Below are 20,157 nucleotides of genomic sequence, written 5' to 3'. Positions count from 1 at the left end.
GTTTCCCTGCTTTCTCCACACTGGCTCTCTCTGGAGTGCTGGGCCTTCCCTGGGTTGTGATGTGTGATGGATGTTTGCACCCTGGACATCACTGCCACTCTGGGAACATGAGACATGGCAGAGTCAGCTTTGCAGGTCACTCGTGAGAGTTGAAACCCACGGCCAGAAGCAAAACACGGCTTTAACCCCCCATGGCTGGGGTTTAGCTGTGAAAATCTCTGTGGCTGCAGCACGTGGTCACAGCAGATAAGAGCTGTGTGAAGGAGAGGATGCTCCAAGCTGGGCTGGAGCCCCCCAGGGAGGATTGGAGCCCTCCAAGAGCCCCTTCAGCCCCGACAGCAGCGCGGGTGTTCACTCTGTCCTTCCAGCAGGCTTTAAAATTGAGTAACATCATCTGGAACGGGCTGGGCTGCGCACGGGGCAGCCGCTCCCCGCGGGCAGAGGTGGGCAGAGCAGCGGCAAGGGGACATCCCGGGAGCTGTCCCCATGCAGGGGGACGGTGGCCGGGCTGAGGGTGACGGTCCCCGGTCCCCGGCAGGGTCGGTGCCAGCGCAGCTGCGGCGGGGCCGTCCCGCAGGGCAGGGCAGCAGCAGCAGCAGCAGCGGTGCCGGGCTCGCCTCGCCTCACCTCTCTGGTATTCGCTGCAGCATTGCAGGCAACTCCCAACGCATTCCAGCCCTGAATTGCTCACGTCTCTCCTCGTTCTCCCAGGGTCTCAGTAGATGTGTGGGCGACGCTGGCTGACTTCTGTAACATACTGACCACAGTGAATCAGTCGGAGGTGCCCTTGTACAAGGACCCAGATGACGACCTTGCCCTGCTTAGCCTGGAAGAGGATCGGCTGCTCTCGGGCTTCGTTCCCCTGCTGGTCGCCCCCCAGGAGCCCTGCTACGTGGAGAGGACCTCGGACAAGGTCAGCAGTAGGCCAAACATCCCCCCTCGATTCCTCCAGACTTTTATTCTTGGGAAGTTTTCTGTGCAAACGGAACACGATTAAGTCATTGAGAAGGGTGTTAAGGGAAAATATCGACCTTTCAGCCGCTGACATCCAGCTCTGTGTCATGAAAACCCCTCTCGACTTCCTCTGGTGTGTGTGTGCTCGCTGGCATGTTGTATATACGATCATTTCCTCACTTGTTTAAATAGTGCAGCTTGTGTTGGCAGAGCTCTCGGTGCACTCCAAATGGTTTGCATCATGCTTAAAGCACCCTCCCCCCGGCCACAAAACTCTGCCTTAGGAAGGCAGCCAGGACTTTTTTCCTTCTCTAAAGAGGAGAGTGATAAATAGGTGACTAGAGAGAAGCAGACACCATGTGTTAACATACAAAAGGCTTTTAGGAATATGAAGCATTCCCCACTGCCCGCTCTCTATTTTCCTTTCTTTGCTCTAGGAGCCCATTCTAGGCTGAACTTTCCTTTGGCTGTTTGTTTTTAGAATAATGAAATCAGTTCCCTTGTTGATGTGGGGTTTTGGGTCTGCTCTCTGCCACCACCTGGCCAGGAGGGATCTGGGGGCTGCACTTGGAGAATGTGTGTGAGCCTGGTGGGGGATGGAGGAGGCACAATGGCATTTGTTTTGCATGCCCTTGGAGGCACGGCGGGATGAGAGTGGCTCTCAACAGTTTCCTGCTCAGAGGCAGAGCTGCAGCTCCAAAAATGTGGCTCATCTGGGAAGCTGCAGTGTCCCCTGAGGGGGTGATGCTCCAGGAGGAGAAGTGGGGATGCAGAGCAGGTTTCTGTGGAGAGCCTGCCTGTGACAATGGCAAGGTGCCTTTCCCTGTGCCACTTCTTCTTCATGACATTGTCCTGAAATGACAGTGAGAAATTCAGGACCTTTCTCACAGAGGGACCCGAAGGTGCAAATTTCTGTTTCACTTCCCTGTCTGGCCCAACCTGTGCTCACAGCACTGCCTGCAGCACGGGAGCACAGGCTTCCAGTAAAACCAGGAGCCCTCTCAGTTTGGGGAAGCAGCTTAGTCCAGGAAGTGTCTGTGGAAGCATGAATTTTCAAGGCTCTATTTCACAGGGTTAAAATAAGAAGTGTGCAGTTGTCATTGCTGCCCTAAGGATTGCCCAGTGTGTGTGGTGGCCTCAGGGGGGTTCTGCTGGGGACAATCCAAGTGTCCCTATGCAGAGATTCTTTCCCCAGCAGCCACAAACCAGAGTCCCGGGCAGGCAGATGAGGTGGCTGAACAACTCTGGTGCCCCTGTGGGAGGGGGTCAGTATTCCCTGAACTCTGCCTCCTCTAACCACACACCAGTTTATTTGGAGTGCCATCTACCTGCCCTGCCAGGCACTTGCACTCATCTTTGTGTCTTTGTCCTGTAGCTACACCTGAGCTACCGAGCTGAGTTCTTCCTGTCCCAGCTCCCTTTGGCTCAGGTGCTTTGTAAAGAAACTACACAACTCCACAGGTGGGTTGGTGAGTTGGTGCCCTCACAGCTCAGCATCAGCCACCTAGGAACTCTGGAGCATCAGGCATGGTGTTATCTCAGTTCTGCTGAAAAAGCAGCACCCAGAGGGAAAGAGCCAGGCCTGGCTGTGCCTGTACCCCTTTATTTCTTTCTGACCAGTGCTTTTATTAATGGTCAGACAGGTGAGACAGCAGCTGTGCATGTTCACTGTGCAGAGGACACCTGAGAGCATGAAGAGGAGGACAGTGAGTTAGCAAAGAGAGCTCAAAAGCCTGATTTCCAAGAAGGGCCTGGGTGAACTGAGGCTATTTAGTCTAAAGAAAATTCGGGGAAAAGGCAGAGAGGATAACAAGGTGTCCTCCAGCTCCGTGCTGAAAAGCACAGGAAGGAACAGGCAGAAATTGTAGCAAAATAAATTAAGAAACTTCAGGAAAGGTTTCATACCTTTGGGTAGTTCAGCACTTGAGAGCAGCCTCCTCAGTGAGTCTTAAGGAACTCTCCAGCCTTGGAGATTTTAAAAGCAAGCCGGGTGACTCTGGTACAGCTTGGACTGAGGTAAACACCTTGGAGTAGGAGGCAAAGTGACCTCTTTGGATAAACTTAGCCCATTTTCTGCCATTTGGAAATGCTCTAGAAAGAGACTGCAGTGGCAGCTGCGTCAATACAGTCAAGTGACTGCCCTGTTCCACAAATGTTATCCCTCTGCAGCATTAATGAAGGAATTGTTGGGCTCTGCAGGAATGGGGTGATGCAGAAGGCACTGCAGAGCCAGCCAGGACCGAGGGGCACAAACCCACATGGGACTGACTGTGAGCAAGATACAAAAAGGCACTTTCTAGCAAAGAATCCCCCAACCCAACCTAAACTTGTGTGCCATCTCCACTCCACCATCTGCTCCTTGCCCTCCCATGCAGAGCCCAGGTGAATCCAACTCCTTGGCAGTTCATCAGTTCAAGGCCAGGTTGGACAGGGCTTGGAGCAGCCTGCTCCAATTAGTAGGAGGTGTCCCTGTCCATGGCAAGGGGTTGAAACTGGATAGTCTTTAAGATCCATTCCAACCCAAACTATCCTGAGCCTGTGGGATGCATCTCTGGGCTGTTTGCAGTGGAAGGTCTGTGCTGAGGCTGGTAGCATTTTGGGATCTGTGTCCCTGAGCCTCAGCAGGCAATGGCAGCAAAGCAACTCTCTCTGGCACTGATTTTTTTCCCATACTGATTTTTCATTGCTTTTTAGCAGGAGTTATTTTTTGCACCAAATTTCTTTCTGTTGTGTTCTCAGTCTTGGCCCAGTTTTCAGCCCAGATTCTTTGCTGGAGAGGCAATGAGAATGTACTGCTCTTTATATGGCACAATGTGAATGTCTTGTGGGTTCTGGTGTGCCAGAGTGACTCTGGGTCCTTTTTCTACCACTTGCATGGCTAAGAAGAGGCAGTTGGCTTTTACTACAAGGATATCTCACCTTGCTTGCTGATGCTCCAAATCTTTTGCCCATTTTTTTACCCTCAAGCTTCTTAATTAATTTGTAACATTTCAGAAGAAAAGAATCTGTTGAAAGGCAGGACCAGAAGGAATTGGGCTTAAAATGGTGTTGGGCTCTTTGCTCTACCAAGAGGGTGATTGTTTTGTAAGCTGCATAGGACAAACACTGTGCTTCCCACTCCTTTTTGTTCTCCACGTCCCATTTAGCAGATGGAGTGCAGAATTCAGCCAGAGTTCCTCAGTAAGTTTTTGAGCATTTGGCCTGGCTCTTATTTTGAGTGAAAACGTTCTGACTCCATTCGCTGCCATGGAGCCGCGCGTTCGAATTCCTGCTGGAGCCAGTGGGACACTTAGAGCTTCCCATCGTCTCTTGCACTGTCATTGGAGCTGTAACCAACAAAAGCTGGCTCTGGGGTGAGCAGAACTCAGAGTTGTTTTCCTGGGTGTGTGTGTTGGGCACATCTCCACTGCAGCTTGTGTGATGGAACACCACCGACCGTACCAGTCAGCAGCAAACTATGCAGCCTGGTGCCTGAGCTGTCAGCTGTGTCTGCAGCCTCTGCAGCCCAAGGAGACACTGCCAGGACCTCCCTCACCCAGCCTTGGACCCCAGGCAGGAGCTGGGAGCAGCAGCATGGCTGAGTTAGGGTCGGGAAGGGGGAAGGTGGCAACTGTGGAGTTGTGGTGCTGGTAATGGAAAACACTTGGATCGTGTTGAGGTTAAAGAGAGTCCTGGTGATGGTGCGTGGGTGCAGCCCTGGGAACGTGGGGCACATCCTGGATTCCTCAGCTCTCACTGGATGCTGTTGTCTCGGGAGCATCCTGCTCTGCAGTGACCCCATGGAGCTCGTGGCAAAGCTGGAAGAGGGCAGATATCCCTGATGTGGAGCAGAGCAGGGAGGTTCTCCTCTCTGCAGGCATGGATTGCCCACATCCCTGCAAGCTCTTCATGGGCTCATTGTGTGCATCCCCCAGCACACCGTCTGCCACATGCCCCTGCCATGGGCAGATGTGGAGGAGAAAGTGTTAATGTCCCTTCCCACAATAAACCTCTCTGCATGGGGGGTCCTGAAACCTGAGCCTGTCTCTCCTCCCCCAGCCCTGACACACGTTAATAAAAGGTTTTTAAACGCCAATAAAAAGGCAGCAGCCCCAGCTCACCAGGTCCGGGGCCCAGGGTCCTTGGGAAGGCACTTCACAAATGTGTTTTTTGCATTTTCAGGCTTTTGGCTGGTGAATAAGATTGAGGAGAAATACTCCTTCCCCTGATAACAATACAGTGAGACGCAGGATCAGCAGTGTGTGGATTAAAACCAGACGGTGCATGATTAATACGTGTGCTTATAGGGCCAGTCACCGTGGTTCCCTCCTCTCAAACAGAAAGGCACTTTTTTTCCTTTCCCTCATGTGCATGCTCATGTGTGGAGTGGACTGTCTCAGATACTCACCACTCAACTGGTCTCAACCCTGTCTCACCTCACCAGGCAAATGAAAGCCCTAAAACGCGAGGCTCTGAAAATTAATTAGCAATATTTTACTGCCAGACCTACAAACTGAGTATTGCGTGGCTCCTCCTGCTCTGGGGTGGCCAGTGAGCTTCCCACACTTGGTGCTGTTCCTTATTTCACTCACCTGTCAGTGCAGATAGCCTAAATCCTAAGCTTTGTTCTCCTTAGAAATCCCAAATCTCCTTCCTCTGCACTGTCCAGCCCAGGTGGATAGTTTAAATGTGACCCTCTCTCTAGTTGCCCCAACATGCTCAAGATTAGGCAGTAACTGTTTAGGAGCTAATTATTATTTAGGCTTGGGCTAAAATTAGTCCTGTCTGGTTATTCACTTCACTTATTTATGGTATTTCAGTCTTCCTAAGACTCTCAGAGATCTCTTGGCAGCGTGTAGTCATGTCTGATGCTTCTTGGAAAGGGAGCCCCAGGTTTAAAAGCCCAGGAGGAGTAGCTGTTGGAGTGACTGGGCTGTGTCATGCCTCTAAACACCAGGCTTTTTGTCTTTTCTGAGACCTAATGACTCCTGGAATGCCAGGGATTAAATCCACCTTGGAGTGGCCACACTATAGTGATTTTGGGAGGACTTTTTGCAAGGCATCAGAGAAAAGGTAGCAAGACCAGAGCTCTGAGAGCACAAACTCTTTGTAAGCAGAGAGAAAACCCCAGTGAACAAATGTAACTTGTTTTCTCAGCATCCTTTCCATATTCCCATTCCATAGCCTTGGAGCATCTCCCTCCAGCTGGCAGGCAAATGCTCTCAGCCCATGAGAGCGAGAGCTTCCAGCTTGGAGTTTGGTCCAGAGAGGAAAAGGGAAACTGTGAGCAGAGATGGGAGCCCCAAGGAGGAGAGTCCAATGAGGAGTCATCCTTGAAAAACTCCTTCCATTCCTGCCTGCCTTGGTTTCCAAACAAGCAGTGAAAGATCCCTGCCACGGGCAGCCCTGCTGGGAGCAGGGATTTGGCAGGAGCTGGCAGCCCCGAGGCGGCAGAGTTAGAGGTGTTTACATTTTCTGACCAGTATCTGAACTCCATCCCAGCCTCGACCTTCCCTTTCATGTGGTGCCTTTGGATTGTAAAAGGCAATTAAACTAAATTATGGGCCATGCTGGAAGATGATGTCACGGGGTGATGGAGGAGAGGCTGGATTTTATGCCACCACGAAGGTAGTGTGGGGAGCATCACCTGCTTTGAACTCCTCAGCTGTCCTTGGCATCACCTTGAACCACCAGTGCCAGGGGCTGTGTGGGCACCGTGGGAGCCTCTCTCTGCCTTTGCCAAGTGCCTTTAGCACAGTGGGAAGTGCCAGGTTCAGTCCATGTCCCCAGGTCTGGGTGGCAGAGGAGGCAACGCTGGTGCCTGTTGTGCTGTTTTAAATGCAGCATTGTAGCAACAGGCACAAGTCCTGTCCAGTGACTGCTGCAACATCTCCTAGAGTCGTGCAGGGCATCTTCCAGAGAGGAATCCTGTTCAGTTATTGTTTGGCCTCAGTTTTTAATCACTTTTTAAGCCAAGAGAGTTCTGAGGATATTCTTAAAATTGAGTTTCTGCAGCTGAAGGTGAAGTGAACCGATGGCAAACAAGCACTAGCACGGCACAAGGACGCTGGATCCAGCACTGGAGAAATCTGCAATGTGGAATAACAGTTCAGCCTCTTGAAGGGAGGGGGGTGGGTTAAAAAGAAAAAAAAAAAAAAACTGCAATAAATCTAGCGAGTGGAATCTGCGGGAAATGATCCCATCTGGAAAACTCCAGTGCTGGTGCTGCTGAAGGCTTAAGGAGCGATGCAGATCACAAAAAGCAAAGCCTGCAGTCTGAGGATGACAGGCTGCTTAATTGATGTCCATTGCAACTGGTACTCTGCCAGTTTATGTTGGCCACCTGCCAGCGTGCTGTAATTTTGGGGCCAGGTGTGAAGCGTTTCTGTTCCATCTTGTTCCCAAGCACCTACAGAAGCCTCACACATCTCACTCGAGGCTGCAGCCCTGTAGGAAACAGCTGTACAGGTATAGGTGAAAGGAAATGTCACAGCTGGGCTGGGAGCCCTCCCCCGTGCCTTGCCCAGGGCTGTGTTTGGGGGGCCACCCCCTCCCCTCCGCCCCCACAGCGGCTTTGGGGAGGTGGTCACTGTCACAGGCACACCTGCCTGTCTGTCAGCAAGGTGCTTTGAACATCAGGGAGCTTCTGGGAAGAATGCACAGGTCAGAAACCCCCTCTTCAAAGAGGAGCCCAGGGTGGTGTGTGTCAGTTCTGGGAATGGGGAATCCAGCCCGGGAGAGCCCCGGATGCTGGCCAGCTGGGGAAGCTGTGGCCATCTCCACTGGTTTTTTCTGCCTCATGAAACCACAAGGAAATTTCCAACAACAGGTCTTGTAGAAAGCACAAGCCCTTGATTCTGGAAGGCTGAGAACCCTTCAGGATCCTCAGCAAATTGTCACCAGGCCCAGTTTCAGTCACTGCTAAAAACACGCATTATTTCCCAACTAGATTTGCTTCGTCTCAGTTTCCAATAATTGGCTTTTGCTGTAGGTTGGGAAGTTGTGGGTTGCTGCTCTACCTGATATGTAAATGTGTCCCAAGTCCCCCCAGTTCCCGTCCTGTTTTTTATAAGCTGAATAGACAGAGTGAAAGGCAGGAGAGTCTGGGGCATGGTTTGGATCCCCTGAGCTGCTCTCCTGGTGTGTTTGAGCTGTGACTGTCCAGGCTCCTCAGGAGGAGTGACACTGTGCTGTCCCACTGTCCTCTATACCCATGGACATTCCCAGTGTCCTGCAGCCTTTGCTCCTTCCTGCAGGCACAATTTGGCATTAACTGTGGTAAATAGCATGGGGTTTGTTCCTAAGTAAGTGACTGAGCAATCCCCAAGTTTTTGCCTGTTACTGAGCTGCTCTCTTAAAACCTCAGGAGGGTTTGAGTCAGTGTCTAATCTGCTGGCTTTATCAGGAGAGGTTTTCTTTGTCCAGGTCACTGAACCTATTGTTAAGCAGCATAAGCCCGAGCAAGCTTCCCTGTGGCCCCGCCAGCACTGCCCTCCTGTTTACTCTGACATTTTAAGACCTCTGCTGACCAGATTTTAATCCAGGCCGTATCCTGTGCACTGCAGTCTCTGGGGCATAGGAGCTTTTCACATCCTCTGGCCCGGCCGTGCCGAGAGCTCAGGGCTGCTGACGCACGGGGCATCGGGCTGTGAAAGGCAGCAGCAGTTCAAAGCCCTGCAGCCCCTTGGCCACAGCCAGGTGTGAACAGGTCCTTCCATAGCCCTGGGCAGGCAGGGGGGTGAGGAGGAGCAGATCTAACAGCAGCCCCACCCCGTGCAGAGCTGGGGTCCTGCTGCTTTGCCCAGGGCTCAGGGCTGTGTGTGGGAACTGCAGTCGCACTGCGAGGTGAGGAACCACCTGCCAACGTGTTAAGATCCAGTTGCACGTGTTCTCTTCACCCCTGTGTCAGTGAGAGGCAGAGTGGCTTTGTGGTCTGGGCACAGCTTGCAGGGAAGTACAGGGTGCTGCCTTCCAGGCAGCCCTGTCTCCTGCAGGGGGGAGCAGGGAGGGAGGAACCAGCAGCTGGTGGAAACAACCTTCCCTGTCCCTGAAATGCCTCTTTCCTGGCATGGGGAGGGAAGGAGCGCTACCACGCTGCGTGGGGAGTTTTCTCAAGTGGCTTGTGATGTTTCCATGCCTTCCTCCCCAGCCTTGGATGCACCTCTGCCTCTCCTCCAGGCTCATCTTGGACAGGGCGCTTCAACCACAGCGTGAGCTCCAAGTGAATCAGGGTGTGAGCTGTGCACGTGCCCCAGCACGTGTCGGGTGCTCAGCCAGCCCTGCACAGCTTGGCTCTGCTGTCAGCTGAAGGCTCTTTTAAAGTGTTTTCTGGAACTGAGATGGGATCATCAGCTCCTTGAGGCAGAGACTGACAGGATAAATCAGCCTCGTCCCACGGCTGGGGTTGGATCTTTTCCGTGCGGATCAGATGACGCTCATTGTCCAACGTCCTCATTTGTGTCATGGTCAGGCCAGGTTTGTGTAGTGGGATGGGAAACTTAACTTGTGTTTAGTCCTTTTGTCCTAAAAACTGCTTCCAGGGGTTCAGCACAGATTCTTGGGAAACGGGAAATGTCCTATTCAAGAAACTCGCTGACCATGTGTTCCTGGGGTTGGGAATAGTGGAGTGACCTAGGAAAGGAGAGGCAGACCATGTGCAGCACCTCCTTGGAGCACACTGTGTGCACCCTTCACTTCCCTTGGGGTTTTGCAGTGGGAAATGGCCTTGTTTCTGCTGCCCCAGCACCCAGATAGCACAAACCCTGCCACCTCTTGGCAGGGCATCAGGCCCAGAGAGTGCACAGCTCTGGCTGTGCAGAGGTGTTGTCACAGCTTTAGTGTACTTGGAATGACATATTGGAGCCCAGACCTTGTGGAATTTGCTGATTAGTCTATAAGTGTATTGAAAGCCCTCATTAAAACACCATTAATGCTGGATCCCCTCCCAATGAGCCATCTCTTATTGCTACCCAGAGAAACTCTGAGGAAATGGAAAGGCTGCTCTGGCTGGCTGAGCTGTCCCTGGGCATGAAGCGTGGCCTGAGACAATCTTTGTGCTGCTCAGGTGTTATTGTGGTGCTTTGAGAGAGGCCCACATGAGAGGTCCCTGGGACCTAGGGTTGCGTCTTTGCCTCAACTTTGCCACCTGGATACACTGCCATTGCTTTTTTCAGACTCTTCTTTCTGGTACTAAACTCAGTCCTTGACCTGACTCTTGGCCTCTGCCCAAAGCTCAGCTTTAGAGGGAGCCTCTTTCATGGCACTGTTTTGTCTCTGCCCAACTGAAATGCTTAAATCCCATCTGAAGGCGAGGACGGCTGTGGCATCCACCAAGGCAGCTATGGGAAGGACCTCAGGAAACCCTAAAAAAGACCCAATTAATAATTCCTCATTGTTATCCTGAATAAGAAAGATCCACGTCCTGCAGAGCTTGCCAAAGAAGTGGACGGGGTGGAATGCAGGGAGTGGTCAGCCCAAATAACAGATGGGGATCTACTCTGTCTCTATGGGAGACGGAAGGTGACCTCTGTCATTGAGCTTGGAGTCTGCTCCCCACGTTTCTGCTCCCAGCTGAGCCTTGTGTTGTTTTTGGATGCCAAATCCGTTTGCCAGCACTGGGCTGGGGCTGGGCGAGGTGGGAGAGCCCAGCTCCCATGGCAGGACAGAGCTGGCACCCTCAGTACCCTCCTGCTCTCACATCCCAAACCCCAGAGAGAAGAAGACACCACCATAATCTTATTTATTGATTTTTTTTTCTCAAAGTCATTGAAGTCAAAGCACTTCCCAGGCATTAATGAACGTATCTCCACAACACATTGTGACAGAAGGAAAAGCAATTTCCTTGTTAGGGATTGGCAACAGAGGTACACAGGGCTGAGGGACCAAGCTGGTCCCACAGGAAGCCTTGGCTTCAGGATGAGAACAAACCCCTGATACCCAGGATTTCAGGCCACTGCCTCAGCCCCAGGCCACCCGTGTCCCTTAGGAAGACAGGGGGGTACTAAGGGAAGGTTCATTGGGAAGCATTAAAATTCTTCCCAAACACAGACCCCACATGAGCAGCTTGACTTCTGCTGGCCTGGCTGTGTCTGTGGTGGGACATGAAAAATGTTGGATATTTAGTGCAGCAGATAATTTAATCGCATTTTTCCCCATAACATATTTGCATATATTTCCTTAAACATAAGGTAAAAACCATAATTTATTTAAATTAACAAAATTTGCCTTAACATTTTACATACCAGCATTTTACATAAAGCATTTTCTCCACCATATGTAACAAATATTTGTCTATCTGTTTATATATTACGAATAGTGACAACTATGGTTCTTATTTGTAGTCATTTCATTGATTTATTTTTTAAACTTTCCCAAAACTTCATTGTACTTGGAATAGGTAGATGCACATATAAACACAAGCTCTCAGTATGAAGACAAATGTGTTTTCTGAGGAGTTACTGCCTGCCTGCTCTGTGAACAGCAGAACAGATTTACATTCTGGTTCCGTATTTATCTTAAGCATAAACGATGTGATGTTTATTACAGCAGCCATTATTAGGGAAGGAAGGAGATTTATATCCATGCACAGAAAAAAAAAAAAGGAGTTTGCTGCATCCTTCCAGAGCTGTGTCACTTCACCTGGTACCTGTACCACACATGATTGAAGGATGTTTTTGCTACATCCTTCCAGAACTGTGTCACTTCACCTGATACCTCTTCCATGTGTGATTCCCATGGAAAAGTGTCTCTGAGCAGCTCCCCAGGGTGTGTCAGGGACGTGCCTGCTGCTGTGCATTCCTGGAGCTCACACAGTGACCTCCCAGCTGCGGTGACATGCCACATGTCTGGTGCTGAGGTCACTCCTGAAGATCATTTTTGCGCTCTTAAGTCACACAGATGCTTCTGGAACTTGCACCCCTTGCCAGTTTTTATTATTAGCTCCCTCTAGTACCAGTAACTTTTTTTAGTTTTAATGAGTAAAGATTTAATCAGCAGTGATCTGAGCTTTGCTGAAGCCTCGTGGATGAAATGCTCTCGTCAGTCCAGGCCATGGGAGCTGAATTTGCTCAGCACTTGGCCCTTTTCACACTCATAAATAAAACTTCCATTTAGACATGAGCATCCTCACCAGTTTCCCTGGGACTTGAGTTAGTGACTGTCCTGATCTGGGGAGGGAGAGATCCTCCAGGTCTCCTCATTTGGGAAGTTTGGAATACCTGCTGAGCATGCCTTTCTTCCTGGGAATCTCTGGAATCTCCGACCCTGTGGAGGTAGCAAAGCCCTCACTACAGCACATCCTCCCCTTTCCAGAATAAAATCCACCACTTTGGAGAATGGTTTCTTTAAATGAGTTCATTTTTATGTGGGTTTTTTTTGTTTGTTTTTTTTTTTTTTTTGTTCAAAATGAAACATCTTGGCATGGTGAAGTGTGAGGACGAGAGAATTTGCTGGAAATTCTGAGACTTAGCACGCGTGTGCTAATGGGATATAATTTCCACACTGCCATGTCTCTCCTCATACAGACTGAGGGCATGGGCTGTTCCCTCCTCGTGATGAAATCCTGGAAGCCTGATTTACATGGCTCCAGGGCAGCCTGGTGAGGAAGAGGAAGCCTGGCAGCACAACCCCTCAGAGATGCCCCATCCTGTCTTAGGCAGTGCCACCCCTTTCTGCTGGCACCTCGCTCCTCCTGGAGCTTGTTCCCTCAGGCAGGATTCCCACTTTTCAGCTCTTCCCAGATTTCACCTCGGTTTCCCCCTTTTTAATAGGAATGTTTGGCCTCTTGCACTCGGGCTCGGGGAGGAGCAGCTTGTTTCTGTAGCTGGCCTGGTGCCAGATGTCATCACTTCAGGCAGTGCCACGCTGCACATCTTCAGCAGTTTGAAATGGAGAGACAGAGAGAGACAGATAAGATCAGCAGCTTTAGGTGATGGCATTGTTTCAAATAAACCATGCATGACCCAAAGCTTCCACTTCAAATGGGGAATGAAATTGCTTCATCCTTTGACAGCTTGCTCCATGAAAGAAATTTATCTTCACTTAATTGCTTTAGATCCCAAGAGGCTGTGTACAGTAATTTCTAGGAGATAATTATATCAAATTAAAAAAAACTATGTGACTATCCGGCTGCTGAGCATGAATGCAGTGGCCAGAGAAGAGAGCAGGGAGGAAGGAGGCACCACAGCTGAGCCCTGCTCCAGGATCCTTCTCCTCATGGTCCACAGGCACTTGGAGAGCCCAGGAGAGTCTGCCTGCAGGGCATTGTGAGCTTGGAGCTGGGAATTCTGCTCTCCCAGAGCATCTTGAGGAGCAGGGAAGCTGGGGCATGGCAGGGATGTTGTCACCCCTGCCTTGTCCCTTGTGCTCAGGACACCTCGACAGGAGAGCTTGGCAGTGCCTCCATCCGGTTCGTTCTCCCGTGTGGATGTACAGTAGAGCTGAGGAACAAGAAAGCTTGTTGATTTAAAAACATGTATATTTAGAAGCAGAGTGTAAACTTCCTGCCCAGGCTGGGATTGGATTCTTGACTATGTTTGAGTTTCCAGTTTTCATTTCCTTTGCCCTCATACTTAACATTGTGTATCTCCCAGAGTGTGCCCCAGACTAATCTCTCTCTAACCCTCCCTTGCCCTGCATTTTTCTGCCATTATTTGCACATCAGTTCCAACTCTTCCAGGAAGCAGCATATCTCCTGATTGTCACTCCATGCCACGGCTTAGCCTGGACTCCTGCAGGTCTCCTGTGTCCCTCTGGAAGTGACCTCAGACCCCAGTCAGCAGCAGATCCAAGCTGGGGACTGCAGCAGGGACAGAACTGCTGGCAGTTGCCATCCCTCAGAGAAAGATGAGCTCTTGGCACGGGTTTGAAATCCTGAAGGGACACTCATTCCTCTTGTTAGCTCATGGGAAACAGTCACTGACCAGTCCCAGCAGGGGTAAATCCATCCTCTAAGTCTTCTCTTTCTCTCCTTCACATCAGGCTTCACGCTCTCCCTGACTGCTCCTTGTGACAGCTCCTGCCCTGCCATTGCCTTTACAGCCCATATCCTGGGGACAAAGAGAAAGTTGTTCCCCCCAGGGCTGTGACAATTTTTTTGTGTGATCCAGCGTGGGCTTTGAAAGGGTTGACAACAATCCTGAGCCAAAAGTGAGCTCCTCCCCAAGCCCTGTGATGTGCAGGCTGGTTTTTGAAGTGTGCTGCTGCTTCAGCTGTTCCCAGGAAGTCTGCAGGGGAACCGTGTTTGTGCTAACGAGGTAAAGTCCCCTTGTGTTTCTGGAGGGGATCCGCTCAATGGGCTCTTTGATGTCATCTCAGTTTTTGGACTTACATCAAGTAAATCTAAAAAAGAAAAGAAATGTTTTGGCTTAGCCCAGAACGTTTGCACCTGAGCAAGATGACCTGTGGCTGTGCTGAAATCTGTGGCCACAAGTAGAGCTGTGGCCTGGAGAAGGGAGACGAAGTATTGAGTAGTGGGAGAGTTAACACATGTAAAAAAGCTCCTCAAACATAGCACTGTCCCCCTGTGCTGATCAAGGTGCGGTCAATTTTATACCACCCTGGGTGCAGACAAAACTGGGTAGTTCAGGCCATTTGTGCCATTCTGAACAGCCTCTCCTATCTTTCCCTGTGGCTCTAGAGCCCTGAGAAATGTTATGTTGGGATGACTGCCCCTAAATATCCTCAGATTTCATGTGTTGTCTCCTAGTTCAGACCTCACAGTGCTGCCATGAGGTTTATAATGAATCATGGGAGTATTCAGTTGCAGAGGGGTTGGAACTTTAAGGTCCCTTCCAACCCAAACCATTCTGAGATTCTTGGTCCTGGCTGCCCAAGCCCAGCTCCCTGAAGGTCACACATCCTGATCTTCAATTCTAGCTTGTTGTTAATTTTTTTTTTTTTTTTTTTTTTTTATGAGGTGTCCTGACAAAGCTCAACACATCACAATGGGTAGCAGCTTCCACTGCTCTCCCTGACAGCCTCTGCAGCCCAAAGAGCCTTTGTCCCTTTGTGTCCTCCTTCTGGGAATGGCAGAAACTGGCAGAAGAGCAGTTAAGAAATGGAGTATCCAAGGAGCTCATCTGGCTGGGAGCTGCTGCTCACAGCAAAGTCGACATTTTTGTTTCAGAGGCCACGAGTGAAGGAGTTAATGATGATCCCAGATGGCTTCAGACTTTGCCTCTTGCCACCCCTTCCTGTTCCCCCAGGACCTCAGATGGTGGCGGGAGATGAAGTAAAATTCTGGAGTTTATTGTAAAGTTCATCCCTCTCCCTAAATCATGCTGGAACTTGTGTGTGCTGTGTTGGCAGCTTCAATGGGATGCTACCTGGTAATTAATTAGTTGTCAAGAGACAGCCCAGAGCTTCCAAGCCTTTATATTCTTGCTAATAGAAATTGCTCTGATTACATTTTCCCCCTTGGCTGGAGGGATGAGGAGCAGGAGTGATGGTCCAGGGGCAGCTGGAGCACGCCTGCCTGGCCTTTGCTGGGGCTCCTGTGAGCGTGCTAGCACATGCTTCCATCAGCACAGCCCCTGAGGGAGCCCACTCCTGAGCCAGGCCTCTGCCAGCCTGCTCTGATCACGTTTCTGTTTCCCCTGCCTTTGCAGGTGAGCCCTGCCACAATTCCCCTTCAGCTGCTCCTCAGGGTCTTCCCTTGGCATCTCTGTTCCCTTCCCCTGCCCAGGCAGAGGTGCTTTGCATGTGCTTTTAGAGCCTTTTTTCTGGGCTCAGCTTAGAGAGACATTCAGTGTCTGCAGAGGTTCCTGGTGTTTTCCCTCAGCCTCACTTCTGTTTCCTTTTCATTTTTATTTCCATGTTTCTGCAGTTAGTTGTCAGCAGAATTAGGTTTTTACCTGCAGTGTGTGATCAGGGAGCGAGAGGTGCCTGGATTTTGTGCTCAGCCAAGCAAGGCACTGGTCCTAAGCTGAGTTTACCTTACCCAATGGTTTGTTAAAGAATCATTTCCATTTTTGTACACTAGTTTATGTTTTTCCCATATTTTTTGCAGAGATTCTCTGCTAACAGCTGACAGTTCCATTCTCCTCCTCTCTGGCCAGTGTCTGTGTGTCCCCTAGCAGCCTGACACCTTGAGCAGCCTCAAAATTAGAATATTTGGAGCTGAACTCCATCATCCATCCTTATGCTTCTCTGGTCAGCACCACCACCTTGGGGGCAGCAATCCCAGCTCTTTGGGAGGTGTCACTCATTGCTCTGCAGCAGGTCACAGTCATTTTCTGTCTCAGTTACCAAACCTTCCCGTGGCTCCAGGGAGCAGCTGCCTGGGCAGGAGCTGGGAGAGGATCAGCCCAGCCCTTCTGGCAAGTGCAGAGCCCAGCCCATGGGTGCTGCAGCTCCTTTAATGCAGCCTTGGCCAGGTTTTGGGGTATCCCCAGCGGGCTGCAGTGGGGTCTGGATAGTGCAGTCCTGCTCAGCACAGCCTGTCCGACTTCCCAAACAGCTCCCAGCCACCTTATCAAGCTTAGGTGATATCAACTCTAGTGATTATCAGCTCATTTTGTGATTTCAGCTCTTTGCTTGCTAAGTGCCTTAGGCAGATGCAGGGAGAGAGAGGAGAAGGCTGTGTGAGGTTCCACAGGAATGTCTTTGTTGGATCTTCTGTGAAGATTCTCAGGGGCAGCTCTTCTGCCAAGCTGGGCAAAAGTAGGGTTTTTTAGGGTACAGAGGTTTTAGGAATTGTCCAATAGTAGGAGTCATGTGACCTGTAGCCTTACAGAGAGATAAGCAAGGGTCCAAAGGCAGAAAAATGGGTTTCTAAGGTCCAGTTATCATGAGTCAGCATTTCCTATCTTAGGCTGCTGAATGCCATGGTGGCTTTGCAGGTCCTGGGCGTGCTGCACTCCTTGGCCCTGGGGAGCAGCTGAGCCCTGGCTGATCCCAGGAAGGCTCCCTGGAAGGCCGGGATGCAGCGAGGCTCTGCCGGATGCTCTCACGCCTGCCCGGGGCTGTGCCTTCCCTTCCCACCCCCGGGGAGCCCCACCTGACACTGCTGCCTCTGCAGACATATGGTCCCTTGTCTTTGTGTTTGCTTTAGTGTGGGAGGGCTCCACGCTGAACTCCTGGAGCTTTTAAGCTATTGTTAGTGCCGACCCGGCGTGGCAGTTTTACAGGCATGGCCCCAGCCCTAACAAAGGCAATTAGGATGCTATTCTGTTGGAGCTTTGGGGATGAGAGATTTCTAGTGTCTGGAAGGAGCAGTCTGGAAAGGGCATAATCTAATGCAGAAGATGAAGACAAAGGCATTTTGGAGGCAGGATGTGGGGGAAATGGGGGCATGAGATGCTCAGAGGGCAGAGCTGCTGCAGGACTGGGGATGCAGGAGCTCAGCAGCTCAAGGTGCAAGGATGGAGTGAGCAGGAGAAGGAGAGATGCTGCTCTGGGCAGGTACAGGGAGGTGCTTCTGCTGGGGTGGGGTGAAGGGGGAAGGGGAAGACTTGGGTGCTCTGTCCTTGGGCAGGAAATGATGGTTCTAGTGAGAAAAGTGTGGGGTGGAAAAAGCCCCAAGGTGTCACAACGACTCGAGTGTCACCCTGCAGAGTAGTGAGCAAAGGAGACGGAGGTGACAGCTGGGACAGGAGTGTCACAGGGCTGTCGAGTGACCTTGGAGGTGGCACAGGAGGGGTGGGGGAGCAGCAGAGGGTCACAAGGGCCACCAGCAGCATGTGGTTTGGTGCGATTCACCCAGGGCGAGTCAGGAGGCCGTTCCCAGTCACAGGGCTCGAGTTGCATTTCTTGCTGCTGGCTCCTTCCTCGCTTGGCTTTTCCAGCATCTGATCTGAGTGTTTGTTTGCTTCCAGTGATTTCAGTTGTTTTCTATTTTAGCTCCTGACCCCGAGTGCCTGGGCTGGGGCAGGCAGGCACCGTTTGAAAGCCGCCACTTGGCGGCAATAACTGTTCGAGCCGCGGAGCAGCACCCATCTAACCCCTCTTTTCACACACTCGGAGCTTCCCAAACATTAACCTTTGGATTAAAATTTTCCATGCTTGGTCTCTCCCCAGATGTGATGTCTGAGCTTTGGTTTGGGTTCATGTTTTTCCTGTTTGCTGGATCCGTATTATGGGAGAATGAAAGAAATACTTTTCCCATTTACAAAAAAAAAAAAAAATTATAGTCTTCATTTATTTGGGGTTGTTGTTTTTTTTTTTTTCATTCGGGGATTCACCAAAAATGGTTGAATTTGAAACTGAAAATAATTAGCTTGGCTGCAGCAGGCTGTTGTCACAGCAGTCAGGGATGTGCCACAGCTCCAGGTGTGTGACACTGTGGGTACCACCAGCACAGCCTGCTCAGCCCACTCCAGGTACATGCAGGCACTGCCAGCAGAGCCAGGAGAGCCTTGCTGTGAGTCAGCCTGAGTAACTCCAGATCTGCAAGAGGGCGTCTGGCTTTTTTGTTTTTTAGAAAAGAGGGGAAAAAAAAGTTGTTTTTCAGGCTGCACATGCAGGCTGCCGATGCCGGGGCTACGCAGGCTCCTGGGCTGGGTGAGTCAGGCACAGGGCTCATCCCCTGCTCCTGCTGCAGCTCGTGGCACAGGGCTCATCCCCATGCCATTCCCAGTCCCCTGCTCCTGCTGCAGCTCATGGCACAGCGAGGAGATGACATGCTGGGGACACAGCCATGTGCTCGCCCCTGTGGCTCAGCTCCTGCCCTAAGCCCCCTGTGCAGCGTGGCTGTCACTGCCCTCCTTTGCAGGACAACCTGCCTCCTTTCATCTGATGCCACCAAGGGGCTGCACTGTTCCTTGTCCTGAAGCCAAACACTCAGATCCCACTCTTTGACACCTTCTTCTCCACCTTGGACAATGCTCTGCGTTTCCCTGCGTTGATTTTTTATTTTATTTTTTGCTGGCTGCTGCACCCCTCCTTTGTGCTCCAAGTCTGCTCACTGCTCATCGGGTGGGGACCTGTGCTGCTCACACCAGCACTTGTAATGTCTGGCCTGCAGTTCTGCCAGAGGCCAGAATTGGCTCTGGGTGCACGGCTGGATCGCGAGGACGGTGTTAGATGGAGGGTGGAGTGAGTGAATACCCCTCTCTTCCTACTGTGCTTTCAGGAAATGTCTCTAATGCAGCTGTAAGTGTGAATGAAGTCAAAAGTATGGATTGGTGCCCCTGCTCCAGCCCACCCCACTTGTCGGGGCCCATCCAGAGCCCCCACCCTATTGTTCTGCTTCAGCTCCTCAGTTTCGGGGCAGGGGCCCTGCTCTGCACTCAGCATCCACTCCCGAGAGGAGGAGCTCTCCCGAAAACAAAGACACAGCGAATAGCTTTCCTTTCCCCACCGAGCCAACGTTCCAATTCCTCCTTCCCTTCCCTTCCCTAGGTGTGTTTGCAGTTCTTGGCCCAGCTGGAAGTGAGCAACTGCAAGACTCAGGCCATTAATCATTTGCCAGAAAAGCTGAGTATTGGGTATAAGTAGCAGAGCTGTGCTTGCTGCTTCCTTAAAGCAGAGCAGGATCTGCGTGGGCCAGAGCTCAAGGCCAGTGCTGAAAATCACCTCTCTGCTAGGCTAAGGGAGCATGTCCTGCTTGGAGCAGCCCCTCCTGGAAGAGGACATGGGCTCTCAGGCACAAGAACGTCATCGGGAGTCCCCTAAGTGGCAGCATTTCACTGTGAAGCAAAACAGAGCGTTTGTCCCTCCCTGAAGTGGCTGCTGGAAATGGTGTGAGCCTCTTCCCGCCCTGCCCCAGCCCGGAGCGTGCTGCCAGCGCGGTTCTTGCGGCAGGGGGGAAATGCCAGTGTTGGTAATATCTCTGGGGCTCTGGTGTCCCAGCCAGCCAAGCCGTGGTGGCATTTTTCTGGTGTTATTCCATTGCCTGCCAGCCGTGGTGGCATTTTTCTGGTGTTATTCCACTGCCTGCTCTATCCCCACCCTCTGTTTTCAAGGGAATTCAACGCTGGCCCTGACGGAGCAGTCGGAGGAGCTCCTCCCTGCACATGGCAGCCCCGTGAGCTGCCCTTTCACCAGGGCTTTGTTAGTTCAAAGCAAAGCTGCTTCTCCTTCCCCTTCCAAAGCTGAGGAGAGGCAGAGTGCCCTGAGCTTCCCAGCAGCATCCAGGGCTGGTGAGGCGTGCGAGCAGCACCGGAGCAGCTCGGCACTGATGTTGCTCTGTCTGGCTTCTGGTTTGTGGAGCAGAGGTTTCTCATCCCATGGCTCTGACTCAGGTATCTTGTTTCCTCTGATGTGGGCAGCCATCACTGGAGCTTT

General features: G+C 51.3%; 1 protein-coding gene across 2 annotated transcripts in view; it reads left to right on the top strand.

The window, feature by feature from the left end:
• The window catches only part of SMG6 (SMG6 nonsense mediated mRNA decay factor), a 105,359-nt gene that overhangs the window by 58,966 nt on the left and 26,236 nt on the right, over nucleotides 1-20,157 (top strand). For both annotated transcript variants that reach the window (XM_066563612.1, XM_066563611.1), the window contains exon 13: nucleotides 712-913. In XM_066563612.1, the coding sequence (XP_066419709.1) occupies nucleotides 712-913 (202 nt within the window). The remainder of the gene's footprint in view (nucleotides 1-711; nucleotides 914-20,157) is intronic.

Source organism: Molothrus aeneus, chromosome 20 (genome assembly GCF_037042795.1).
Source record: "Molothrus aeneus isolate 106 chromosome 20, BPBGC_Maene_1.0, whole genome shotgun sequence".
Classification (NCBI taxonomy): Eukaryota; Metazoa; Chordata; class Aves; order Passeriformes; family Icteridae; genus Molothrus; species Molothrus aeneus.
Note: the sequence above shows the minus strand (reverse complement) of the source record. Positions and strands in the feature narration are given on the sequence as shown.